Source organism: Strix aluco, chromosome 9, assembly GCF_031877795.1.
Source record: "Strix aluco isolate bStrAlu1 chromosome 9, bStrAlu1.hap1, whole genome shotgun sequence".
Classification (NCBI taxonomy): Eukaryota; Metazoa; Chordata; class Aves; order Strigiformes; family Strigidae; genus Strix; species Strix aluco.
Window position 1 is genome coordinate 9325512 of NC_133939.1, and position 27696 is coordinate 9353207.

Here is a 27696-nt window from a genome sequence, read left to right on the forward strand (position 1 = left end):
CTGATACCTAGTAGACTATTCTTCCTTAAGAGGGCTGAAAACAAAGCAGTTATCTAGTACTCCTTTGAGATCACTAATTCTGACAAACAGTTGGACTACTAAGTGCTGTTTGACCTTACATTAGGGTACTTTTCTGCCTTTTGTTAGTTTACGATCAAGTGGTGTTCGTTAATAGAAAAAAGGTAAGAAAAAAGTAAAATATCACTACCAGTATGAGTTACTGTACAGTAAAGCTTTCTGTTAAAGGTAACGAGTATTATAAGAACAAAGAGCAGCCAAAATGGAAACCTTTTTTTAATTATCATTATCTAAACAACAGTAGAGAAAGTTGCTAAATGCATATTTAACTGGTCTATTCACCTCCTGGCTTTCTAACTTCTGCTGAAATCAGTGCTGCCTCCTTCATTGGGCATCAGTTTCTGACAGCCTTAGGAGAAGGGAATATTGCTTCTGAAACAGGGTGCCACTTCAACTGCACCCATTATATACTCTCATTTAAAGACCACCCCTCAGCCCAGAAAACCTGGAAAGAGGTGTGGCCCAATTCAGAACACCATGTTCAAATAATGTTCACTAGGCTTATTTACTTGAGGGAGAGAGAGGCAGAGAGAGTTTAACTACCAGGAAAAATTTCTTTACTGATGAAGAATAATCAGCATGTTATTTCCTAATCCCATGAATATCTCTTTATGGGATCATTATAACAGTTTATACAAATTATTTTACCTTATATTGCCTACCAAGACTTTGTTATTAGGTAGCTGAAGGAACATCAGTAATAGTTTTATTTAATAGTATAGTTAACAGTTATTAGTTTTCTGTTAGTTTTCCGTTTCACTTTAATAGTTTAGTTTTGATTTCAGTCCAACTCAGTTATTAAATACTTAGTTTCTGAAAATTTTTTATATATATTTGGATGCTCTGATAATTTATCTTTTTTTAGCAGTTTTTAAATCGATTTGTTCTGAAACAAGCTGTGAAAGTACCCTGAAGTCTTTACAATTAGAATAAGAGATTCACATCTAGTAGAATACTACAAATTAGTCTAAGAAAATATTCACATTGATATGAGCTGCTTGGGGTTTATTCATTTTAGTGATTATATCATGTTGACATTTTGAAAACAATGTTCCCTTTTTATTTTAAAATATTGGAAAACTGTAACTGTTCGGCAAACCTGTTTTCAAAGTTATTTCACTCTAGGTTGTAATAAAAAGGAACAAAGTCTGTGTGTATATGTGTGCATATGCATATTTATATCTTACACATTCATACATATATATGTACAACTAAAAGCTAGAAAGTATGGAACCATTTAATTGTTTGTAACACTTCCTTCTCCACCCACTCATCTCTCAGTCTTACAGTAATGTAGAAGTCTTTAGACACGGTATAGAGTGGTCTAGTCTCTTCAAAGAGTAAGACAGGAGAAGAATCTATCCAGGTGAATAGCCAGATATATTTCAAAACAGAATGTTTTTTAATGCAAAAGGGCCAGCAGTAATACCATGCAAGACCTTATCAGGGGACTGCAAAATGAGAAGCTAAGAGGTGTCTTTGATTATTCCCCCCTCCCCGCCCCTTTTTCTACAGTTAAACAGAGGCTTACCATTAGACTTTTTAATTCCTTTCAGTTTTTATACTCTGAAGGTTGCTTTGCAGATGACTCAAATGTCATATGTGGTTGGCATAAAGTTGACTTCATTAAAGGATGAAGTAATGGAGTGGATATTGTGATTACAAAAGAGGACACAGAATACTGCAATGAAAGACAGTGATCTGCCTGGCAGAATGCCAGCAGCACGAGGGAGACTAGGAGAATCTATCTAGCAAGGAGGTCAATGCTACAATTAACATGCTCTCTCTAGCATACGGGGCAGGTAGTTTAGACAAAACCAGATAATAAATCTTGGAAAATTCAGAGTCAGATCTATATACTTAGCTCTTTCAAACTGAGAATAATACACAAATCAGATTAAAACTAATTCACAGTAATAAAACATTTGCCCCAGTTGCCACAGGGTGACTGCAGTGTCTTTGTTCACCCTCTTCTTTGAGATGAAAGACATTTGCTGTGTCAGTCAACCTCAAAATAGAATACACTACAGAGCTCTGCGAGATTCAGTTTTTTATCTCAGGAAAATCAAAGATCAAAAAATGTCTTACATCGTAAGTCTAGTTCTAAATACAGACTTGCCTCTTTTAGGTGCTTGCTCTTCCTTCTACATTCATTTAAATGTACACGGAGGGGAAGGGGCTGAGGAGAGTGAAAAAGGATTGCTTTTATTTGTCATTACAAGGTAAATAGGCATTTCTGATAAAATGCAACAAGGCATTTCCTATGGGAACATCAGTAGCTGTAAAGAAGAATGCTTGGCAAGCATGCTACATAAATGTATTTTCAGGAATTAGTTTTGGACAAATTGGTATTCTTGGGGTATTTCTCAAGAGAAAAAAAAATTGTTAAAAGATGGTACTTCCCTCACTAAATTTTCTGAATGATTTAAGGGACACCCACACTACTGTTTGTTGTGTTAAATAAACCATACTGCATAATAAATATCAGAACCCAAGGTATTCTAATAACATATTCTACCTATATTTTCTTAAGAACACCAAACAAATTTTAGGGCTATTTCCTAAACAGTCTGTGAAAATTTGTTTTTTTAAGTGAAAGTAAATATCTAAATTGTATAAACATTAAGCAGAAGAAAAAACACGGACTAGACAGTGAGTAAACAATTGAAAATATCAGTTTGGAAGGACTGAGATTAGATATGTGTTTATTTGCATATAGCATTTACTTGAGCAATGTGCATGAGAAAATCCATTAGGTTTGTACTCAGTACATTGTACGGAATAGCTTATATTGAAATACTTGTTTTATAAGGTATATAAAATATAATTTTAAAACATACACCATTAAACTGCATTATCTTTTCAATTAGTGAGATTATAAGGGGAAGTGCCTCCCAGTCCTTCACCTCCAGTTCCTGTTTCAGAATATACCATCGTGGAAAATGTCTTCTGCTTTGCTTAGCTTCCTAAATAAGGTGTCCATATAGTGACATTTGAAGAGAGTTTTAGGGCCATTGTTGTCAGGGTTTCCTATTGTCTGTCTATGGGCATGTAACTGGTACCTCATTTAGGAGCTTGGACTTGTACCACTGTCAGTAGAGCCCTGAGAATGAGATTCCTGTGGCTCTTGCCCACCTTAATATAATCCCAAGAGGTTTCTCTTCCATATATATACATGCAACCAGAGCTAGGGAATACAAGCTGTGTTTCTGTTTTTTACCCCAGAGGTCCTATGAGGAATCACTAATTTAAGAATTGCATAAGGAGCAGGGAAGTCTCTCTTTTGCTTCCTTCTCTGGTTAATGTTCTTCTGATACTTATTTGAGGTTCCAGAAAAAGGAGATTAATTTGCACAATGTTCAATATTCTTTCTTCTGGGACTGATCATACACATTCCTTTACAAGTACAGAATTACACAGCAATGACATGCACGGATCAGAAGATATGCTGGTTTAAGCCTTTAAGGAAGGCTATTTTTAAAAGAAATAAAACACAAATATAGAAGAATGTTTATTTGCTTTTCCACATTTTCTCCCCATATATGAAGCTAACATAACATCAGCATATGTACTGGAGACATCCAAGTTCCGATACAGATAGTAGCTACAGAAAAGCTTCCTCACAAAGGAGTACAAATTACTCCATCTAACAACTACTACTGCTAACAACTGGAAGAGCGGTGACGCTCTAGTCTCATAAGCATAAAAGCACTGGTCCAGAGCAAAGCAATCTGGTTGGTTATTTTTTTCCTTCACTGCCTGCCACCAGCTGTCAGAATTCAGGAACTTGCTCAGAGAGCCTTTTTGATCAAATTCAAGCAGGGCTGTGCAGGCTGAGGTTCAAACTACAAGTTTTATGTGAAGGTTAAGTGTGCAACAGTATTCTTATGGAAAAAGCATTGATCTTGTAGATTGTGATGATGCTTTTCAATGTATCACCCGTTAGTTTAACTGGTGGGAGTATATTGATTCCTCTTTTCCCATATACAATATATTTTTCTTCCAGCCTGCCTTAATTACTACATATATACTGTATATATTGCCACTTCAGAGGCAGGGCATATTGATTTTACAGACAGGGAAAAAAAGTGTCATTTGAGGGAGCTGCTAAAGGATAAATTTAGAAAGGAAAACCCAAAGAGATTATTTAAAAAAACCAACAGTATATAATATGAATATTTTAGAGATTTAGTTAGTTTTCTGAAGAGGTTGTGGAGATACTGGAAACATATTTGCAATCTGCACAGCTCCACTTAGTGGTCAAGAATATAGTGACTCTTGGTCACAAGTGTTTTAATCCTCAATTTCAGCAATGCTTAGGTTAAGTAAAGCCAACACATGTGACAAATATCTGTCCTAATGCACAGAGCCTATTACTGCGGTAGAATAAATTATACTACAAGACATAACAATTTATACTACTGGATGAATTTGATTAGTCTGTGTTTGCACTTTGCTTTTGTTTATTTTCAATTGCTCTTCCCCAAAATGAATATGCTGGCAGATTATACTGTGGTGGAAAGCCAATTTCAAGTGCGTATCTGTTGATTCTCTCAAAAGCAAATTTTTACTATAAAGCCTGCATATTCACAGCAGAAATATATTTTTTTTCATTATATTTAGAAAACTGAAGTGACTAGGTAATCCAGCTATACAATGAAGTAAGCACATCCTGAATACTGAGTATCTGCACACTGAATTACATACTTGCAGTCTACACTAGGACATTTTTAGCAGTATATCTTTTGTTCTTGGTGGTGATGGGATAATTAAAAAAAAAAAAAAAAAACCACAAAGAAGACATGAGATGATTTATAGACAATGAGAAAAAGAGATAAAAACACAACTGTGTAACTTATTTCCCTATATCACTTAATACCTGCTTTTTCAGGTATCTCAGCTATTGAAATTAAAGGCAAAGATTTATTAGAAGAAATCAAAAGAAAGCAGGAGAGTTATAGCAAAAGCAATGCCCCAAGGTATATTCTTTTCTTTTTTTAAACTAACATGCCTTAATTGTAGAAGTCTGTGGATGAGAACTGACAACAGCAGAACAATTAAGATACTAAATGAGTTTCTGCAGTAACAGATAAGAGCTCATTCAACATCTTTAAAGTTCCCATTCATCAGAGACAAGTTACAGACCCCAGAGTGGGACAGGAGAAGGCCTTTTCTATGCTCACCTCTGGATTGTCTTCATGCAAAACTGATCAATCTTGTGTATAATGACTAGACTGCCTAAAACTCTTAGGAAATTTTATTTTTATTTTGCATATGTAAATATACTACATTTTTCTTTTAAAAAATGCAAATTATGTAATTTTTTCACTTTTACGTGAGATCCACTGCCAATTGTTTCCAAATCAGTGTCTTTTTCAGGCTTGCTTTCTTACAGTAGCACTATTCCTTCTGTCCCTATTAAAGGTATAAGGAAACAGTCTTTCAGAACTTTTAAGTCTGTTGCCTTTGAGTTTCCTGTTTGTATCCAGTACAGTGCTTTCTCTCAGTGCTATCAAAATATATCAAAAATATATAATAAAAATATTTTGATATATCAAAATATATTTTAAAATTTGCATCAAAATATAATGGAACCATTTCAGTGTCTATTTAGTGCCACCAACAGAAAACAACAATACCAAAATTTGTAAATTTTTACAAAGTTCTTTCAGAAAGTATTATTTTGGAGATGGGAAGAAAAATGTGGTATTTTTAAAACTCAAAATAATATCCCTGCCCCCATCCAAATATCATCTGTGTTCTGTACTCTGAACAAGGGTAATGAGCGCCATGCTTTGAAGCAGATTTACAAAGCATGTGGCTGCTTTCAGAGCAGGGCAGAGGGTTTGATCTGGGTGCTGTAACTGAGTGGATAATGCTAACGCCTTTAAGCATAAGATCAAAGGGAGATTCCCTGCATTTGTTGTCTTCTTTAGTGAAGTGAGATAAAAATGCAGAGCCTGAGTTGTGTCTGCATGTTTACAAAGTTTTCACAATGATGACCTCCATCTGCTCTGTTGAGACATGCTTGCAATGTTAAGGTTTTTATATAAGCATTATACATATTCTGTACAGGAGCATGCAAAGGATTTGAGGTAAATGTTTTGCTTGCTGAAGGACTTGCAGATTTATAAATATAGTAAATGTATATCCAAAGAGAAAGTGCTGCCGTTAATAAAAGCATAACAATGATTAATAATATTCACTATTAATTGGTAAGTGTGATGATAATAATTCAACCTCTTAATGAAGGTATGATGCACTGCAACCCTTTTTTAGTGGAAACAGTGCCTTCTTCACCTTCTGTAGACTCTTCATTTTTCTAGACATGCACAACCATTGGAGAGGACATTTTTTGTACAGAAATAGTGACACACTAAGCATGACTAATTTTCTATTATGCTACTTTACAAAAATATGCAATTTGTAATCCCAAGTGTACTCCTGACCTCCTTGCAAGCAGAGGTAAGCATTAGTATTCTAGCTGCTTGGGCACTGTAATCCTTACATGACTGCGGTTCCTCCTTCATTAATGATCCCGTTTTGCTATAAATGAACATAATAGCCTTCTCCACTATAGTCTTGATTACAGAGTGGCCTAAATGTTTTACTTATTGAAATGCTACTAAACAGCAGAAAATAAGTAGATTTATTGAGAGGACACAGAATTTGACTGCAATGACGAACGGTTGCTACTGAAGTGCTCCGTGTCTTATAAACAGTCACAGTTCTGTAAAGGCCAGTACATCTTGGAGTGACATTCCAGCAGGTGCTCATCAGTTCGAGAAGGATGATTTATATTTTGTAAAGTTAGGTTGAACAAACAGAAGTGCATGTTCTTTTTTCTATTTGTCACCTCTGTTGATCAGAATTCAATTGTAGAAGTGAGTTAATTCATTCAATGTTAATGTTTAATGGCAATCATACTTAGAATTTTTCCATAAAAAGGAAAAGAGAGGAGATTTGAACACCTTTGTGATTTCTGTGTATATATTTTATTTACTTTCAAAAAGTTAAGCTCTGTGTTTGCAGATTTAAAGCATCTCTAGTCTGTGGCAGAAATGAAAGTATTGGTCAGATTGACCTCACTAGCCCAGCTATTTGCAATGACTACTACATTCCTCTTAATAAACGACCGTATTTTCAAGTTTTTAGCACATAACTGGCTGTCAGTGTATTGTCAGTCTCTTCTTCAGCCCAAGTACACAGAGTGTCCCTCTGAGGAGATGCACAAACCCCTTTAGCATTTCCTGTTGCATGTGACCTTTGGGCCTGACCACCACCACAGCATAGCTGACATTCTGACCTAGTTAGGAAATTTTTTTTGCAGTAGATAATTTTTTCTCACGTGCAACTATTTAAATTTGAATCAGTTAATAAGACTGGAAGTAAGCCTACCTAGTCAGCTGACCAGTTTGTTAGCAACATACATTAACAAAAGCAAAACAGAAAGGGGGGAAAAGGACCAGAATAAACAAAAAGCTCTAATGCTACTATATTAATTGTTTTGATATCAATTAATATTTAAGGTGCTATAATAGATTAAATGCTGTAGGTAAAAAGATTAAATGCTAAAACTCGTAGCAAGGGGAAAGAGTAATAGAGGTACTGGGAAAAAAATATCTGAGAGACGGATGGGAGGGCTGCGTATCAGAGGGGTATAAGAATGAGGGAGTTACTTAGAGGATAAATTCCACTACTGCTGTCTGCAAATACTTGAAGTGAAAAATTCTTTCAGAAAATAAAACTTAGCTTAACTTGGAGTGTTTACCTCTCTGTTGATACTAGCGAAATCACAATGAAAGAAAAGATGGGAAAAGAGCACTCCAGTTAGGTTGAAAGCATTTTAGCATTTTCAAATGAAATAGTTACAGTTTGTACCTTCACCTTGTGGATTGGTTTGGTTTGGGTGGGGGTTTTTTTTATGTTCTCTTTTTTGTCCTAAGTCTGTTTACAATAAAATATCATGACTGATGAAAACCAATAATTTGGGATTTTTATTCTACAGAGAATTTAGGATTTGAAGTGGTTTATTTCTAAAAGGGAATTTTAGAAGTCTGTTTTGCAAAGCAGTTCTGTTCTTATTCTTGTGAGCCTCCCAGTTGACATTAGTAGTCAGCAATTAACAGAAGTATTGTGAAGCTGGCACTAGGTAAGCAAGAGTGCAACAAAGGAAGTGGCAATGTCTCTGGGGTAGGGCATAGCAAGTTTTCAAAAAAAAAAAAATCTCCAGGGATGGAGGCAGCCTGCTCTACTGCTTGATTGTCCACATGGTGAAATGAAGGCTTGCTTTATATCCTGTCTGAAGTTGTCTTGTTTCAATTTATTGTCCATTGTCTCTCTGTCACAGCATGAACCACTTCTTTGAAAAGCTTGTCTCTGTCTTCCCGGTAAGTTCTCCCTAGGCTCTGGAAGGCTGCTGTTACCATCCCACTAATGCTGCCCTACTCCAGGCAGGCCCCGTTCCCTCAGCCTCTCCTCACATGGCAAGCACTGGCCATTTTGGATCCCCTCCACTCAATTCACTCCAGTTTATCAAAGTATTTCTTCTATTCAGGGATGCAAAACTAGGCACGGTATTTTAGATGTTGTCTAATGAATGCTGATTAAGGGAGGAAGGAGTGTTGCGTGTTTCAGAGCATGTTAAAACACTACAAAAGGAATCAAGAAGTGAATAGAGTTGGCGTGCTCTGTTTTTTAGAGCTGGATTAAGTTTCTTCAAACAAAGGTTCAGAACACTTAGGCAGAAAGAAGGAGTTTGTGTCTCATACCTGCACTAAGTAGCGCTATTTATAGTAGAGAGCTTTCTTTGCTTTCCTTTTCTTCTTAATTCCTACTGCTTTTTTGTGGATGTTTCAGTGTATTCTGATAACACTTCCTCAGCAAAGTCACACAAACCAGACAGATGGAAGTAATACATGATTCCTCAGCTCTAAAGGGATAGGCTCAAAGTATGCACTGAGTGGCACTGTCAGGATGTGCAGAGCTGTTTGCGTGGTCAAACACACTGGTCTGCTGAACATTACTTAAGGGACTTTCGGGAAGCGAGTCAGAGGGTTGTGAATATGCATGGCTCTTCAGTATTGAACTGCAGTACTGGGACCCTTCTCAAAGTGCAAGTTCTCTTTGTGTACTTAGCCAAACAGGTGAATGATCCATTTTGCATGAGTATGCCCCAACTGACCTAAGTGAGGCTAAAAAAGCTGTAAGCTGTAAAGTCCATATTCTCATGTGTGCATACCTACAAAACTGTAAAAAGAGACATTTTGCAGACCAACAAAATCTGTTTCTAAGCTTCTCAGACCAAAGTACTTTGGTTTCAGTCCATTCCTAAGCATTACAATATAAAATGGAAAAATCTCTGACATTCTTCATCAGAAGAAGTTAAGAGCTTTAATGTCTTGGGAAACTTACTTCATAAGATTTGTATTGAGTCTGTTTTCATCTATTTTATAAAAGCAAGTTCCAATGCAATGGCTTGTAATCAGCACTAAGACTTCAAGCTGATTTAATTAATAACTGTGATTTAATTAATACATTTTTGAGGCAGACTGACATGATAGAGTGATTGGATCAACCTATCTGTCCAGCAGTTGTTGAAAGCCAAGCTTACTTATCTGTAATTTTATCTCATTAGGATAACTTTATAAATTAGATTTTTTTTTAAATAAAGTTTTTACGTGAGGTGATTAAAAAACTAGTATATTTTATAATCTTATTTTCATGACTTCCCTGCAATCATATTACATTCCATTGCCACTGTGGAATGCATGCAGGGAAGAAATTGGCTTCCTATGTTAAGAAGGTAAAGAAGGTATCTGAAATGACAGCATAACAAATTACACTCCACAATTATTTATTTCATTATTTTGTTGCATGTGAAATGGCCAGGCATGAAGTACTACCTGCTGCTGAGTGACTGGGATGTATTCCAGAGTTTTTAAATAATTTTATTGCTTCCTTGTAGAATATTTGTTTTTACACTGGGCTCTAGTACAGATACTTACAGATCATTTGGTGGAATATACATGTCTGTGTACCTAAGCTGTATTGAAGTTGTATGACAAGCAACTGATCAACTTGGGTGCTTTTGAAATCTCAGGAAGCACCAAGCTTAGACTTCAAGTGCCAAAATTCCCTTTAAAATAAAACTTGATGTGTTTATGGATTGAAATTTAAGGGAAAGCATGAAAGTGATGGTTTGAGGACTTCACCAAACTGTCTACACTTACACTATCTTATGCTCCAGAATGTATCAGAAAAAAATAAAGGTTAGTAAGTACTTTGTCTAGTGTGGACTTCTGCAGTTGGACATCTACATTTTTCTTGGAAGCACTGGAGCCCAGTTGCTGGAGTCTTGAATTGTGGAATTTATGTAATCTTGTCTTTCCAGAAAGCATTTTCTTTGAAAAATGTAGTCAATAGAGTAATCAGACTAGCTACACATTATCATGCTCTTTGTGTATATGACATCCCAAAACGTTTGGGTTTGCTATATTAAAGTGCTCTCGCTTTGGTTAAATATGAGGAAGATTGCTCACTTGTTTAATAGCACTGGGGCATCCCACGTGATGCAGTTTAGGGTTGCAAAATAGAAAAACTCTGGAACAGTTCTCTGAAAAGTGTCAAGTATTAACACCTGTAGTTTTTGTCATGGAAGGTCTCTTAAACTCAGGCACATCATTCATATTGTTTTACATAAAACGTCTGACATGTGGCTGTGATGCACTACATTCTAATGATCAGGTCAGGAAACTTGGCAAGCTGTTTTTCCTTGAATGGGAGGACTGCATAATACTATTCGTGATTGCTGTTTGTTCAATAAAGTTTTCAGTCTTCCAATTTATTTACTTTCAATTTTGGTTTCAGTTCATTTAACCTTCAGAAAACATTTGTGCTGTCTACTGCTTACAAAAGGAAGGCTCTAGCAGTCCCTTGCTGCATTTATTTCTTGCTGTGGAGCTATGATGTCTGCCATAATAAATGTATCCATTTGAAATAGAAGTGATTAAGCTCTTATTGAAATATCTTCTGGAACAAAACATTAGCTTTTGCTTTCAAAGGGCAGATATTGCAGCAGATAGCACTTAACCTGGCGAAGGACAAAGTGTTATATTTAAACATCACTTTTCTGCTTGCCTCTATGAAACAGGAAGGATATCTGCATTCAAGCACTTCCATTTCTTAATACATCAAAACAAGTATCTTTACAGAATTGAAAGTAGCATGACTGTAACCATTGCTTTATTTTTAAAAACAGCCCACCCATCCTACCAATTTACTGTGATTTATTCATTTGAACTTTTAAATCTGAAAGATACAACAAAGGAAAAAAGAATTGGGCAGGCATTGGTATTTACACACTAGATTTCTGTCTTCAAAGGCATTGATTCATCTAGCTGTACATTTCTGAACAAAACCCAAATTTGACCATTTTGCAGTAATCCCTGGTTGTCCAGCTCAGAAATTCATATGAGATTTGACACTAATAATGTCATCTTGAAAGTATGTTGTAATTGTGGCCGTTGCTTTTCAAAGCTGATGTATATCAGTGAAACCATATAGATCTTTATTTTGCTGACTATCTGGGGAAAAGCTCAAGGCCAAAAGATGAAGAATGGAGAAGATTTTGAGTTTCCTGCCCAAATCAGGTAGACAGATAGACTACTTGTCCATCTGTGTATATACAGAACACAACAGAGGTCCTTCTATCACTATAGAGGTCCTGATGCATTGCATAGGACTTTTCTAAGTACTAATGTAATAAGTTAATAATGACAGTTGAATCAAATCATTGATAAGAACTCATCCATCTAGTGACTAAGTTTTATATTTTCTCTTAATTTGAAGATAATAGGGATCCCCAGTAAGTGTGCTGATACATCCCAAGTATGCATCTCTTATATACAGTTTTGTATTCTCAAAAGTCAATATAGACATTAAGAAACTAGTATTATGTATGAACAAATGTGAAAATACAAAGGAAATACTAAATTGTCTTCTATTTTATCCATGTCTTCTTTTCAAAGTGTTCTAAGATGCCTTTATTTATGAAATATGTTCTGCAAGGATATCACGAATATTTATCAACATTGTTTTAACTTTCATTAATTTTAGTGATGTATAAATTGCAATAATGTTATTTTTTTTTCTGAGTGGAATTTGGAAACAATATAATTTTAAAAATGTATGGGATATAAAAATTAGTCACCTGACAATAAATGCTAATTAATATGTTTCTCTTGCATTCTGTCTTTCAGATTTGTGATAAAGAATGGCATTACTATGTTGTCAATGTTGAGTTTCCCGTTGTTACATTATACATGGACGGAACAACATATGAACCTTACCTTGTGACCAATGATTGGCCTATCCACCCTTCACACATTGCCATGCAGCTGACAGTTGGTGCTTGTTGGCAAGGTAACATGACAGTAGAATTATTAATCCAGACCAAAAAAAATCTTATTTGTCTCATTGATTGCATAGTAAAATAAATTGCTAAAAGATTGATGGTATAAAATCAGAAGTAACTCCAGAGTTAATAATGTATCAACTCCAAGGATAAAATGGATGGGTCATTAACAGGCTTTACATTTCCATCATCTAAATAAGTGTTGAATACAGTTTGTGTATTCAGTGTGAAAGATTTTCTTCTTTATCTTTTGTCTTCACTTATTTTAATTGTCTCCCTTGTTCTCCAGCTTTAAGCAAACTATCTAAATATTGCTCTAAAGAACTCCATCTATCTTCTTTCAGTCTCTGCCTCAAATTTCTTTCACAACTCATGGTCCGATCCTGCGCTCTTCACATGGGATTTATATCACCAGTAATTCCATTGACTTAACCAATTCACCCTGTTAGAGACCATATGTAAAAGCGAGAGTAAAATAAAACCAAAAGTCACAACCCCAGAGCTATACTTGTATGGGCCTTTGCTTAAAGATTAGTTTTTCCTGTTTTCTACCCTTTATAATTCCATTATTCTCACTCTTTTTTCTGCTCCTTATGCCAGTTTCTTTTTCTGTTCTCTGCTTTACACCTGAAGCAGTCCTCTTCTGCTCATCTGCTCTTGTAAAGTTGTCTCCATTACCCTTCCATGTTGATTTTCTATTTATGCACTGTGTCTTGTATCCACTTTAGACAAAATATTAAGTGAAGCAAACTGTATAATTATGAAAAAATACTTTAACACAGATTGTGTTTCTTCCCCACTCTTTAATGTTGGCTCACTTTCTCCAGTATTACCTTGTTTGCCAGTTTCATCTCTGCTCACTTACAATGTGTTATCTACAAAATTTGGACATTTTATGCATGGCAGAGCTATTCAGTGTAAATAGTATTAGAAGCAAATCCAGCTGTTAGATTATGAACAGCTTAGGGTAAAGATCCAGTCTTTACTTTGATGACAACATGCAGAATAAAGCCACAGTAAGCCTAAAAACAAGATTTGATAAGTTTTGAATATTTATCAGTGAGATAGGTATTATGATAGCTAACTAATCAGCATGACACTAATCCCATATATCTATAAAAGTATAGACTCATTCTTTGTAACTGGAATTTGCATGTGTAGGCTTCCATCTCTACAGGATGATCTTTAGCTTTATTGGAATTTTTCACTGATGTTAAATATATAACAGAATAAATTTAATTTTACTCTAAGGTGTTAATATTCTAAGGGAGCATTACTCCTTTTTTAGCTAAAAATATAGAATCATAGAATGGTTTGGGTTGGAAGGGACCTTAAAGATCATCTAGTCCCAACCCCCTGCCATGGGCAGGGACACCTTCCACTAGACCAGGTTGCTCAAAGCCCCGTCCAACCTGGCCTTGAACACTGCCAGGGAGGGGGCAGCCACAGCTTCTCTGGGCAACCTGTGCCAGTGTCTCACCACCCTCACAGGGAAGAACTTCTTCTTTATATCTAATCTAAATCTGCCCTCTTTCAGTTTAAAACCATTACCCCTCATAACCAAAATTTTACCTATTGCTGCTGTCAATATTTACTGCAAGATTATGTTATTGCTATTTTAATAGTGTGAGAATTTGAGCTTGTCAAAAGTAAAAACAAATTTTCCATCTCATGAAAATGTCAAGGTTTAGCTAAGATGGCGTGCTAAAGATTCCAATAAACTACCATGTGTTAGGCAAAAAGATGAACTTTGAAAGCTTATATGAAACAAGATTTCAAGATATTGCTTTTGGCAAAGCTTATCTTTTGATAGGTTTGTTTTGATCACCTCAAATGATTCTAAATGAATGATAGGGAAACTCACTTTGTTAATAAGATTCATCACTCTATCTTAGTCTGTTGAATTGTAATTCAACATATAAAACCAATCTATTCCATTCAAAATGCTAATTTTAAAAATCCATATATTTCAAAAAAAAGTGTATCTATCAAACAAATAATTTGACTATAAATAGTTTCAGTGAAACTGTTAACTGGGTCTACTTAGGGTAATACATTTTGGCCAGTAAAAATAGTCTAAATCTTTACATTTTCAAAGCATTATAAAACTGCTTTACAACCATCTATGATTTATTTCAGTAAAAATATGCAGTGATTTTGGTGTCATAAGCCATTCAGGTGAGTCCTTGTTAAGAGGATATGAGGAGTTTCTAGCTCTTGTTTGCTCAGACTATTTCACTCTCTTTTCATCAAAGCACTGGCAGAATAGGAATACAAGCTCTAACCTCTTCCTCCAGAAAGGACAAGACTTTTTTTTTTTTTCTGTTTTTACTAAACCATTTTATAGTTTAGAGTCCAGAGTATGCATTTATCAAAGTCAAATTATTTGAAAAACAATCTCAACTCAGATAACTAAATGAACCAGCAGAAATAACTTTGCTTTTTCTTACCACACCAATTCTGGTTTGCTCACAGCAAAAAGTAAGTCATCATGACTGTGGAGCAGCTTAAGAACTGGTGCAGAAGAGTGTATTTAGAGGGCAAAGCAAAAAATCGAGAACAAAAAGAATTGTAATTTACTTTGTTAGCACTAATAGGAAAATCTGTTACTACTGTGAAGGATTTACCCTTTCATATATGACAATTTTCAGTTCTGATATGGAAACTGGGAATTGTTCTGCTCTTTCTCTAGGAATCTGAGATTCCTCCAGGTTATGAGACAAGTCTCTCTTTCAGCCCTGGTCTTTTCCTCACTTACACTGGTACTCGTCCTGAGGTTATGTAGCAAGTATCATGCTTGCACCTCCTTCTTGCCTTTCTCAGAGCTATGTCATGCAGGAGTTTCAGGCACAGAAAAAAAATTCTTTGAGATTAATATTTCCTATTATTAATATTTCAATTCCAAAGTAATTCTTTTCTGACTTTTATAGCCTTGTTTATAGCATCCATTATGAAAAGTTAGGTTAGTTTTTATTTCTACATTCAGCTGTTCAAGTGAAATATAAGAGCAGTTTAAGTTCAGTGCTTTCTCCTGAATCTAACATGAAAACAAACCAAATGTGCAATCTCTCAGACTTACATGATAAATTTAAACTTTAGCCTATGATGTGCTCACTGTTCCATTTCCATCAAACAATTTGCCTTTTTTGTTTTTTACAAGAGCATTCGTTATAACGGGCAAGTCTCTCCTACATCTTCACCCTTCCCTTGGCAGTGTGGAAAGCATATGCAATATTTCTTTAAATAGCGTGAGTTGAGTGCTAGGACTCTCCTAAAAGGAGAAAAAATTAGCCTTTTCCTGAAGTATTGTCTAGGGGGCAAGAGTGTACTGGAAGCAGAAGTTAGGGTCCCAATGTGGATGGCAGCCTGGAGACAAGTAGAAAGTGAAGATGGCTGGAAGAACAGAGTGCCAGGCTTTAAAGGTGATAGAAGAGAATCTTCCTAGGGTCTGTCAGGCACTGCATAAAGTTTACTGCAACCCAGGAAGTCACTCAAATATCTAAAACCAAGCCTGGGGGATAGTTTCCAGCTTTAATGACACATTGGGCATGAAGAAAGTTGTATAAAAAAATCTTTTTTACATTTTATTCTGACATAATCAATATGAATTTTCTCTACTTAAAATTAGGTATTCTGGATGTTGCTCTAGCATAATCTTCCTTTTTTAATTTAAAAACCTTGGTTCTTTCTTTAGGGAGCTCATTAAAGGGAAGATCTAGGTAGAGCTACTTCATTGATTTAGGGTCCTATCACAATGGTTAGCATAGAGTTAATTTTTTTTATTTTGTGTAGTTCATGTTTAATATTGCTATATTAAGGGGGGGATTGGTTTATTTGAGGGTGGGAGTTAAAGCATTATTTTTAGGCTAAACTGTTTGTGTTGATTCAGTCACATGTGACCCAAGAGCAGTGACAGCTGGAGACAGAACCTTCTTAACCTGTTGCAGCCTATCTCCAACAGAGTGCCAGTCTCCATGCATGGCAAATCCTAACTTACCTCTTAGCCGTGACTTCAGTGACACTAGGCCTGGAAAAAGGTAATACTGACTATAGAGCTTAGCAAACTGGACTCTTAATGAACTAACTGAGGGTGGAAATGAACAGTTTGGAGTGCTAGTACAACTGTTCATGAAATTAGGCCTTTATGTACCTTGGTAAAGTTTGACAGCTTTCTCTGCAGATACTTAGGGTTAAGGACATAACTTAAACTTCTTTAAAAGGCCTTTCTTGTTCATATCAGTGTTCTCACAGATGATTGTCAAGAGTGTGATTTTGATGTAGGTAGGGTTATTTAGGTCCAAAGTGCTGTTCTGTCTCTAATGGTGAAAGAAATTTTAAGGCAAAATTACTCTTTCTCAAGGGTATCTAAAGGACAAATTTGACTCGCTTGTACGTGTGCTTCCTGGGACAAAAGAGACACCAAAGAGAACATGTGGGAAGTGTGGCCCTGACACTGGCTCTCAAGGCTCAACTTCAGCTCTCATTTCTATAAAAATACTCTAGCTTTGCCCTTCCAGCTTTCGAAAGCTTTCCAAACAATAAAGAGGTAACACAGTTCTGCAGCAAGAAAGTAGATTTACCCTTATTCTGTGAGGATAACGTGCAGTATCAAGAGGGTAGGTGATTTTTCCTCAGGTCACTAAAAAGATGTGCATCACAGCAAGAATAGAATCAGACTTCCTGATCAACCACACAGTTATTCTTCCTTTTAGCTTTTGCAATCCTGTTTCACTCTCCTAAGCAATACAAACAAATTAAGGTTAGCTTATCCTGGAGCTGCACTTTCTGGGAGCTTACCCCAGTAAGTTCTCCTCCAAGCTCATTATTTTTGATTCAGTTTATCTGAGGACAAAGCAAATGGACAGAGTGAGAAATTTCTTCCATTAAACCAAAGTTTATAGGTTCCCACTCTGATCCCTTTATTGCTAAATATTCTGTGGCAAAGGCAGCCAGAAGAAGGGAGAAAGCTACATGATTTGGTAGTCTAATCATCTTTTCTACCACAGGTTGCAAACACTTCCTCCAGGTCTCTCTGAAAAGATACGGTCTTGAGTTCATACTCTTTCCCTCCCAAAATGGCTTGTTTCTTTATATATCTTTCCCAAAGTCCTGTCAGGAAAGTACTGACACAAGTTAATGACTTGTCACAAGGTTATATTGTAGCTTACCATGACTGTAATAATAATGCCACCCATTCTAGAGTACTGGAGCTTCACAGTGTAATTATGCTGGCCACATTGCACAGGTGAACATCTTTAGGAGAAGCCTGTCAACAGGCAAACTTTGTTATCATGGACATAGCAGAAGACTATTGTGATTTCTGTTTTCTAAGTAATTTCTGTTCTCTATTCTTTTTTCCTTTTGTATTCTCCTGTCATTTTCCTCTTTCCTTAACCTAGGCTGGAGACCTAATTCTTTTATAGAGCCCTTCTGTGGCATAACATTATTAACCTTATATGTCAGCACTCTGCTGACATATCAATCACAAAGTTGCAGTCAGAGAACTGACTTACTGTTAAAGGTGAGAAGAATGGTAAGTTAAAAGTTGGAGAGGGATCAGATCACTGAGAGACAAATACACTGTGGGCACAGCAGCAGAAGCAACCTGTATCACCCAACCTTGGACCTCCCCCAGAAATTAAGATATGTATCAGATAAAGATTACCCCCTACTATGCATTCTAACACCAGTGGATCCTGCCTTGGGAACATAGCTTGCACCAACCTGGGGCCTCAGTAGAGTGATACAAACAAACAAACAACTTAATGCAAGACCACCTAGCTAGATTTCAACATAATGTGATGCTGAATATCTGTGTACTGGCACTTCTGTCAGTACAGCAGTGTTCTCTCTGTTACTGCCCTTCTCATCAAAATCAAGATGGGGCAGATTTTAATGCACTTCACAGATCTTTGCTGGAATTTTGGCTGTAGCAGAAATACAAACATATGTGGAAAGTTAGTTTAAAAGGGTGTTTTCTTGGAGAGCTGAATTTGCATTCAAATCTGTCACTAATTCAACATAGATATATGTCCCTTATTTATTTGAATTTCTGCACTGGGGACTACGCCTCAGCACAAGAATGTTATTTGAAGAATAGGAATATAGTTTTTTGGGCAACTTTAATATCACTTGGACTGTGATCTACTCTAAGATATATAAGATTGTAACATTTTTCATTATTGTCATCATTTCCCACAATTCCTGGAGAAATAACAACAATGTATTGGCCTAATTGTAAGAGATTATAGAGTGTTCTTCTCGTCTTGAGAAAAATTATCTTAAATAGCTTAAGTTATACTATGCTTTTGATCTACAGATCTATTGCACAGAGATAGATTAGCATATGCATACTTAAGAGCAGGTAGCCTTTAGTGTTCTCTGTACTTGTCTTATTTCAGATAATGTTTTAAAGCCTAAATCTGTCTGTGTGAGAGTGTCAGGTTATGATATCTACCAAGAGTGGAGGGAGACTTAAATACTGCCATATTTGATGAGTAATTTTCTGAGTAATTTCTGTCTGAATGATATAAAAAAAACCCTAAAACTTTTTTGTGCTGAGAAGCTCTGGGAGTATAAAAACTCGAGTCACTAATTGGGACTACTCCTGAAATCTATGTTAGGTTTCATTCTGCTTAACAGCCAGTCTATTTGTCAGGGAATTAAACCCAGCTCCCTAAACTGCTGTAATAAAAAGATGGGATAAATTTTAGGGCTTGGACCTGAGGCCTTCAGAGCCAGAATGTCTTGCAGCTGCTTCCAGATTCACTTCAACTTTTATGTTGGGATCCTGAATAATCGATCATTCCTTAATTGTCTGGCTCAATATAACCAGAGTCTATAATGTCTTAAAAGAATCGCATCTCAGTTAGAAATTCTCTTGATTCATCATTTCCAGTGAAAACCTTATTGTGCTTAGACTGCCCTGATAATTACTTGCTTACTATTAGGGTAGGGCAAAAGGCCTAAAAGATCTGTGAGCTCAATAAAGTCACTCGTTTGACAGAAAGGCATGATTATTCTTTGGAGATTGACGAGTGAATGCAAACAGCATTTTACATCTCTGAAGTCAAAACTATACAACTGTAAAATTCAATGGTAATCAAGTTCTGTCACACTTTATATTAACCCAATGTGAAATTAAAAAAAAATGGTGTCATGGAAATCAACTCTGCTTCGTTAATGAATGTGCCTTAACCCTGTGAAGAATGAATCCTGAGAATGTTCAGTTTTCCCCAGACTCTCCAGTGTTATATCTAACAGAACGTCCTCATGGCTGGGATCAGATGGTGTTTGCTAGATGACAGTCCTTTAACCCCCCTAAACTGGTATTCATCTGAGAGATTCTAGCTGTTTGCAAGGTGACGTGTATACTAGAAGCATTTGTTCTCCTCCATGTGTATAAGGGAGCCATCCTGACTGATCTGCCCACAAGTAGGACAGGCATCTGCAACATACTCATCTAAAATTATGTAGGTTAATTCTACATTTGATCTGTTGTGTTTGAAAATTCAGGCACCAACTGTAACTGTGCTTGTGACCATCTAGGAATGTGCCAAACACAGTGATACTGTAAAGTCTTGCTTTCATTGGCAGCTTGATCACTCCCCACTGAGGGCTGCTGTGTGGGTGCAGCATACTGCCTTTTGTGTAGTGTGCATTCTCCAACTTGTGCTTCCTGCTCCAGCGTGCTGTGGGGCTCGGCTTGGTGTGAGCACAGGCACCAGCTGTGACTAGCACAGGTGGGAAGTAACACTCATTAGTCAGAGGGTTATAAGGTTCTTGTGGGGAGGGAACACCCTGACCCTAGTGTAGGAGATGCCCCTGCCTAACCCTACCCCTAGGCTGCAACTAATATCATGGGACATTAGTAAACCCTGATAATTCTACTTATCTAGATAATTCCAGTAGCAGCATGCACTTTATTTTTACAGCTCATTCTAAGCCCTGTGCCTATGTTATGTCTCAGCTGCCTCTTTCTCAGAACCATAACCCAAGTGTCTGCTATAATGGTTTTATCTGGTGGGAAGTCCAGCAGGCCAGGGCAGGACCCTTCTGTTTATTCTGTTGTCAGTGTGTGTGCTATACTTGTTCACCTCCACCAGCGTTCACGCTTAGCAGAAAAGGAAAGTAACTTAGACTTTATCAAGGTGACACTGGGTAAAGTTCTGGTGGGAGGGACCCCTCAACCTTAATGTCTGAGCTGCCCTACTTGCTCTGCATTGATAAAGTTCCAGGCAGAAGCGATCAGAACCAGCACAGAAGAAGAAGAAGAAGAAACTCAGTCCAGAAAACAGTTATTATTTTAGCAAGTAAAAAATGTGATACGTACTACTTTGACAATGACTAAGTAGTGAACAGCATTATAGTGAATGATTATATATGTCAACAGTTTCTCTGGATGCCTCCCACAGTCTGACACCATCTTCCCATTATAAGGATTGAATTAATGCCAGAAAGCCAACATCCATCCTCCTGTATCTGCCAGACTTTGGGAGTGGATGTGCGTGCTGGGTCAGGTGGAAAAAGCAGTGCACAGTTTTACCAAGGTTTGACTAACACTATGGCCTGTGTTGCCTCACAACTGCGATAGGGACTGCAACATTTATATTTAAGGAAGGGAAAAAAACCAGTAGCTTCAAAAATTTGTCATGCAAGGGTTTGCAATGAGAATAAGTGATGTTGTTCTATAGTGTTGTTTCAGTCTCTTTTTGTGTTACAGACATCAACCCCATTCCCTGACAAACAGTAGAGAAGGTTCCGTTTTCCTTTGTTGGTCGCATCATTCAGCTAAGTCTTAACTACTTAACTATCCCCCAAGAATTAACACTCACAGCATATTAATCCATAGTCATCAATAAGCATAGAGCTGACTGAAACACAACACGTCACACAGTTGAGGAGTATGTTTTCTTATTCTCTCAGGTCTTGATGCTATAACATCATTACGGAGGTGAGCTGTATCTCACAAGAAAGTGCAAAAAGACCCTGACAGCAAAACATGCCATGAAAGTTGCTGAGTCAGTCTAGGTTAACTGGATGGCCTGACCTCTGGACAGAAACTGGCAGATGCTATGTTACAGAACACTTTATTTTTCACTACACCATGACATTGGGAAGTAGGAAAAAATGGTAGGACACGGATTACCTCAAGATCATCACCACTGCAGCTCCACTTCGTTCTCTGAATTGTTGCTCCGGAGGCTTGTGTAATCTATTTAGTTCTTCATTATCTCAAAAATATTGTTGCTTAGGCTCAGTTTCGTGTCAGAACCAAGAGGTAAATTCAAAGTGTCTTAAAGCAGTAAGGGCTGTTGGGAGTAGTTTATGCCTTTCCTCAGTTGTTTCTTAGCATGTGGTAATTTCAGTGATGAGCCAAATTCAGACAATGCAACTGAGCATTCCTCCTGCCCAGTGAAGTCAGTGGCTGTGACTTGCCTGTCAGCTGCTTTGGAGCTGCACAGGAATTAAATGTATCATGCTCAAGGGCAAAGGATCTCTCTTTGAAAGATCGGTATTTAGAAGAATTTAGATGATACTCTATTACTATCAGCATTAGCTACAATTACGCACTGTGCTTTAACGTACTACAGTACAGAATTGCCATTTTCATGCTGGATTAAATATATTTATACTCATCTAATTTTGGGAGGTAAGAATTTTAGAGTGACTAGGACTTGGAGATTGGCCGTCCTGGGCTAAATTTGCACCCACTGAGAATACTTGAAGAATATTAGAATACAGAAGCAGAAGAAAACACAGCATTCACACATACTAATATAGTAGAACAAAGCATGAATAAAACACTGGTACAGACAGGAGTAAAACAGCCAATTGCTGAGGATTTTCAATTTATTCTGACAATTATTTTGAGATTGAAAAACTATATTCTCAATAATTCCTTTTATCAACCCTATAATACAGGATTGTAGCAGATTGGCTTTAGGCCATTCCTTCAATTTTAGCAAGAGTTTTGGGTTTTGCTTCCCAATTTTATTGCATTGGATTTTGTCCATTTGCAATATAATAATTACTGGCAATTGAAACACATCAGCAAGCCAATATACCCCACTGAGCTGAGAAGTTTCTGAAATGCTGAGGTAGAAGAATATCAAAATGTCAACATACTGCAATTACAAGCAGCTGTGATAAGAGTCAGATATAATGACTTCTGTTCACCTTCGAGGATAAAATTGGCAGGTATATAATTTTGTCTTTAACTCTGGTAAAAGGTGCTTATGGAAGGCTTATTTAGCAGTCTATTTTTTCTAATAAAGTGTGAGATAGTATTCTCTCTTCAAGTGCTCATGTTTTTTTATGTGGAAAAATCTTGTACTCACACTGCCCTGGATTAACAGGCATGTCCTATGTAAAACACAGGTAATGTTGAGAAGAACACTAGGTTATGGTTAGTACTTCAGATAACAGCAGGAGTTCCAGGAAAAGCAACAGGAATGATCATAGTCTACAGTGTTAAGTAGAAGACGTAAAAGCCTTGTTTACCCTGGCAAAGGAAAAGAAGACATAGCCATATTTTGAAGGCTCACATTCCCTGTTAGGAATTAATCTTCCAAATCTAAGGATCGATGGTCATTGGAGTGGATTGCTTGGGGAGTGTCTTTCTCCATAAGAGTTTAGAACAGCTCAGGCAATTCTCAAGAATAGATTAAGTACAGCTGTTCTTGTCCCGGGGCTAGGGAGCAGATGGCATCCCCCCTTAGTGTCCCTTCAGACTCTGCTGTCAGTTGTTCTAGTGCAATTGTCCCAGCCTAAATCACCCAGTTGTGACTACAGGCATAGTTTTGCAGATTTTCTCTGCTGACACAATATGGACTAGCTAGTCCTAGCTATTTTTCACTCATATTTTCTTGAAATACTTGCTTTTTTCACATAGCAGTTGATAGTCTCTCCAGAACAAAGATTACATCACCTCCTTTACAGTCCAAAATTGATCTATATGTCTACAAAACCCAGCCTTAGTCCTGTGAACAGGGTAAGTATGTTCTTCAAATGCTCACTGGTTTTGAGTGCCTGCATTTGCAGAGCATTTTAAAAGCTTATTCCTAGAAACACTCATATTCTCTTCCATGCTTTACGTTAGCGGTTGGGCAGATGGCTTACAGGACAGATGACTTTAAACATGAATTATACATCTCCAAGATGTACACCTTATACACCAGCATTTTTTAAAGTGGGGCTTGAGCACAGTGAATACTCTGTATATTTAATATTGTTTATGGGCAATTACTGTATCATTGTAAATGACCTAGCAACGTAATTGTAAGTGCTTTGTCAATGACACCAGAGAAGAACTAGTCCAAAGTGAAAGACCAACCAATGAAAAAAAAAAATCCAAACCTGAAATTCCTATTCATGGATGTAAGCACCAGTTGTGTTGCTCTTATAGCTTTACTTCAACTGGCTTATCCTGCTTGTTTCTGTCAGGCATAACCACAGCACTGAATTCTCTGTTCTAGCTTCTTGTCTAGCCCTTTATACATTTAAATAAGCTACTTTCATATTTAAATACATTAGCTTATCTGAGACTGCTTCTTATTTTGCATCTGCTCAGAACTATTAAGATCCACTGACAGACTTACTGTACATTTCTAAATTTCAAAGCTCCAGGATTATTGTTGGTGTTTTAGCCTTGGAACTTGCTGTTTTCAGAATTCCATTAGGGATATGAGGATTTGAAACTTCAAAGCACAATGTGATTCACTACTTCTGTAAGTTCTTATCTGGTTTTCTCTCTTTATCTCCTTTTTAGGGAGAGGTTTGCATTTTTTTTTTCTTAATTTAGCTTACCTTTTTCTGTCCAGACACATTGCTTCTGTATTAGTGGCAACATGTACTTTTAAAGACTATGTAAACAGGTAAATATAACAACATTTTTGCTGAAAAGCCAATGTCACCGTAATGCACTATCTATTTAGCAAATAATTGTCTTGGTAAGTATCAGAAAGGCCAAAATTACAGAACAAACTAATCCTGCACTTTAGCTGTTGCATACATCAAAGTTTCTATGAAACCTCAAAAAAATTCTGCCCAGAGTAAGTTTTCTGTATAATGGAGAAATGAATGAAAGAGTGGAGAATAATCTCTCCTTGAGGACCTTTCTTTGGGGTAAAAAGAGAGGCAGTTTGTGCTGCAATGTTAACAAAAAAGAACAAAACCTGTCTACTTCTACAAAGAAACAGCCTGCTTAGACACCTTCTTTTCTCTCAGTACACCAGTAGTACACTTGTGTATTTTCTTTGCTACATAAAATAACTCAAGTCGTCTTCATAGTGCTCATACTGCACAGACTAGAAGTGATGTTTTTCAGACTTTTAGGTCACAACATCAGCCAGAAGAAAATTTGCCACTTCACCCTATCCTACCCTAAATCCACACACAAGTCTTCAAGTTAAACTTCAAGCTTGAGCTAGCTTACCTGGCAGAAATAGCTTGTTTGACACAAAAGCTACAAACACTGTAGAGATGAGTTATCTACCAATTACAACAGTTTATCAACTGCTAATCCAATTAGTCTGCGTGGCTTCACTGGCTCTCTTAGTCCTCTCAGGCTCAAGGTAGGCAGTAATTCACATGCACTGATATAGCTAACACTTGCAGGAAAGACAGGCTCTAAAAATTCTTCTGGAGGAGAATACGTAAATCAGTAAATATCCCAAGAGTAATTTAGATGCTATGATCACTGGTGCAGGCAGTATGTAATCACATTTTATTGACAACTCCTAAAGATCAGTCTTCCTTTGAAACTGCCTAGAGTGAAACTGAATAGAGCGTAGCTAGAGGGCCTAATGCAGCATACAGTGACGAGACCTGATCTGGCACCAGATGAGCTGCTCTGGGGAAGGGAAGCACTGTAAGACTTTTAGTATAGTGCTGGGCATTGGCCAGCATTCACTGCTGTGAATTTACACCATATCCTTAGAGACAACCGGTTGTAGAGAGTGTGGCAGTTCGCTTACACAGAGCCATGACTCTTAGCACATCTCAGAACTTCAGGTAGTATGTTTTGTGGAGGATAAAAGGCAAAGGCTGTGTAAGTGATCATGTAATAGAAAACTTGCAAATACAGTTTCTGTATAAATAAACATTGGACCTTCAACTTTTTTTTTAATTTTGTGTTTGATCACTTCAATAATCTTATCAATTTTTTTAAATGCTGTGCTTCCTTGGACACAGGTTTGGGAAGCTATGTTTCATCTCAGAGTACGTTGTCACAGCTTTATAAATACCTGAATGCAGTACTGGAAAAACACTGACAAGAATCTTAAAGACAGGCTGCTACTAGGTACCACCCAACAACCCACAAAGCAATTCCACTTATCACAATAAATGGGATCTCAAATATACTTGGCTAAAATAGATATAAATTCTTCAAATGTGTTAAAACATAAAATGAATTATTAGATGTGTGGTTTGTTTATTGTTATCAATAATAATTTTGTATTCTCTTTCTTGCAGGAGGTGAAGTCACCAAGCCCAGATTTGCTCAGTATTTCCATGGCAGCCTGGCCAGTCTTACTATCCGACCAGGCAAAATTGAGAGTCAGAAAGTGATTTCCTGTTTGCAAGCCTGCAAGGAAGGTCTGGATATTAATTCTCTTGAGAGTCTTGGCCAAGGAATAAAGGTGAGGGATGAACTGACATAATCTTTGATAAAAATTTAGATCTGATTTATGAAGTGGAGAGCCCAAGGTACAGTACACACAGTACAAATGTACTCCCAGAAGCGATGTAATTTCCCATAAAGTCATGCAAAGAAAAAGCAGAACAGCAGAAGAGCTGTGACACTGCAAGGAAAAATGTTTCCATTATTGCAAAGCTAGATGCTCAGAAAGTAAGGTGCTGCTGATATTTCAGAGTCCGTAAGAATTGCCAGGTCGTGTTCTCATGCTTTTTTTGGTAGTTTTACAGAAATGGACATGATTCCAAGGCATTATTGAATTTTGATCTCAAGTAGCTTTAAAGCAATGGAAAACGTTACTGGAATATCTTTCATCTAGAGGCAGCTCTGAAAGAAGTCCCAATGCAATAGTATTGACAAATTTAAGGTGTGTTCCAAGAGGAAAACATTATGGGACATGAAAAGTGGACAATAGAAAAACCTAAAGTCAAGAAATTAAAATTTTACATTTGCATATAAAACATTATCCATCTTCATTATGCATATGGCTATCTTATTGATATTGTAACACTTTTTCGAAGATTGGAGAACAGACAGAAGGAAATCCTGTTTCAATTGACATACTGGCCAGATTGCTTTGCATTCATTAAGACAAATTCTGTTCTTCTGGATATCTATGTAGGATTTTTGACTATAACTTCTCTAATGCTCACATGAGATGCATTGACAGTTTTCCTTTACTGATACCAATATTAGGTGACAGATGTTCTTCTGCCTAGTGTGTAAACACACTGTTAAGCTCTTTCCTAGCAGCACACAAATGACAATACCATCTTCCAAAGGAGCTGAGCTTCAAATTCAAACTGGGAAGATACTTTGGCTGCAGACCATGCATCCTGTGAAACTGCACAGGTGGTTTTTTAGTGTGTTGTTTTACAGTGGGGAGGAGGATGGTGCTGTAACACTTGATCTGGAGTATGCAGTGGAAGTGCCATGTACTACATTTTATTAGCTAAAGATAGGAGACTGACCTGAAATACACTCAAATGCCTGTCTAGGTGATAAGTTACAGTGCTGTAGTATAACCAATATGTTTTCTGAAAACAAGGGTAAAAATGAAAATTGAAAGTGCAAAGGTAAGGAGGAGTTTTGCTAGCTTTTACGTATGAGCAAAACACTCCCAAAATTTTTTAATTTCTTCATGCTACCAAGAATTTCACGTTGCTTGTCCCAGCAAAATAACACACTTACAAATAAAAGCTATTCTTAAAAGACAATGCGTACAAAGAGCAGGTAGGATTTTCTGGAACGCAAGTGTATATGCCTACAAGTAAGTTCTTTGCTGGGATTTTACATTAATTAAAGCAGTGTACACTTGGTCCATGGTGCTTAAGAGCATAGTAATTCCTCTCCTTTTGTCACACTCTAAAACTTGACAATATTTGAGTAGTCTTATTTCATGGGCTTGGAAAAATCCCTGTTATACCACCCACCGCTGCACCAGCATGGGTGATCAGTTTCTTTACCGTACTAGCAGTGCAGTGGGGAACATGGAGATGAGGGA

At 36.9% G+C, this 27696-nt stretch overlaps 1 protein-coding gene across 1 annotated transcript in view; it reads left to right on the forward strand.

Moving 5' to 3' along the window:
• Positions 1–27696, forward strand: part of CLSTN2 (calsyntenin 2) — a 398409-nt gene that overhangs the window by 348146 nt on the left and 22567 nt on the right. Inside the window, exons 9-10 of the mRNA XM_074833675.1 lie at positions 12339–12501; positions 25970–26136. Of these exons, the coding sequence (XP_074689776.1) occupies positions 12339–12501; positions 25970–26136 (330 nt within the window). The remainder of the gene's footprint in view (positions 1–12338; positions 12502–25969; positions 26137–27696) is intronic.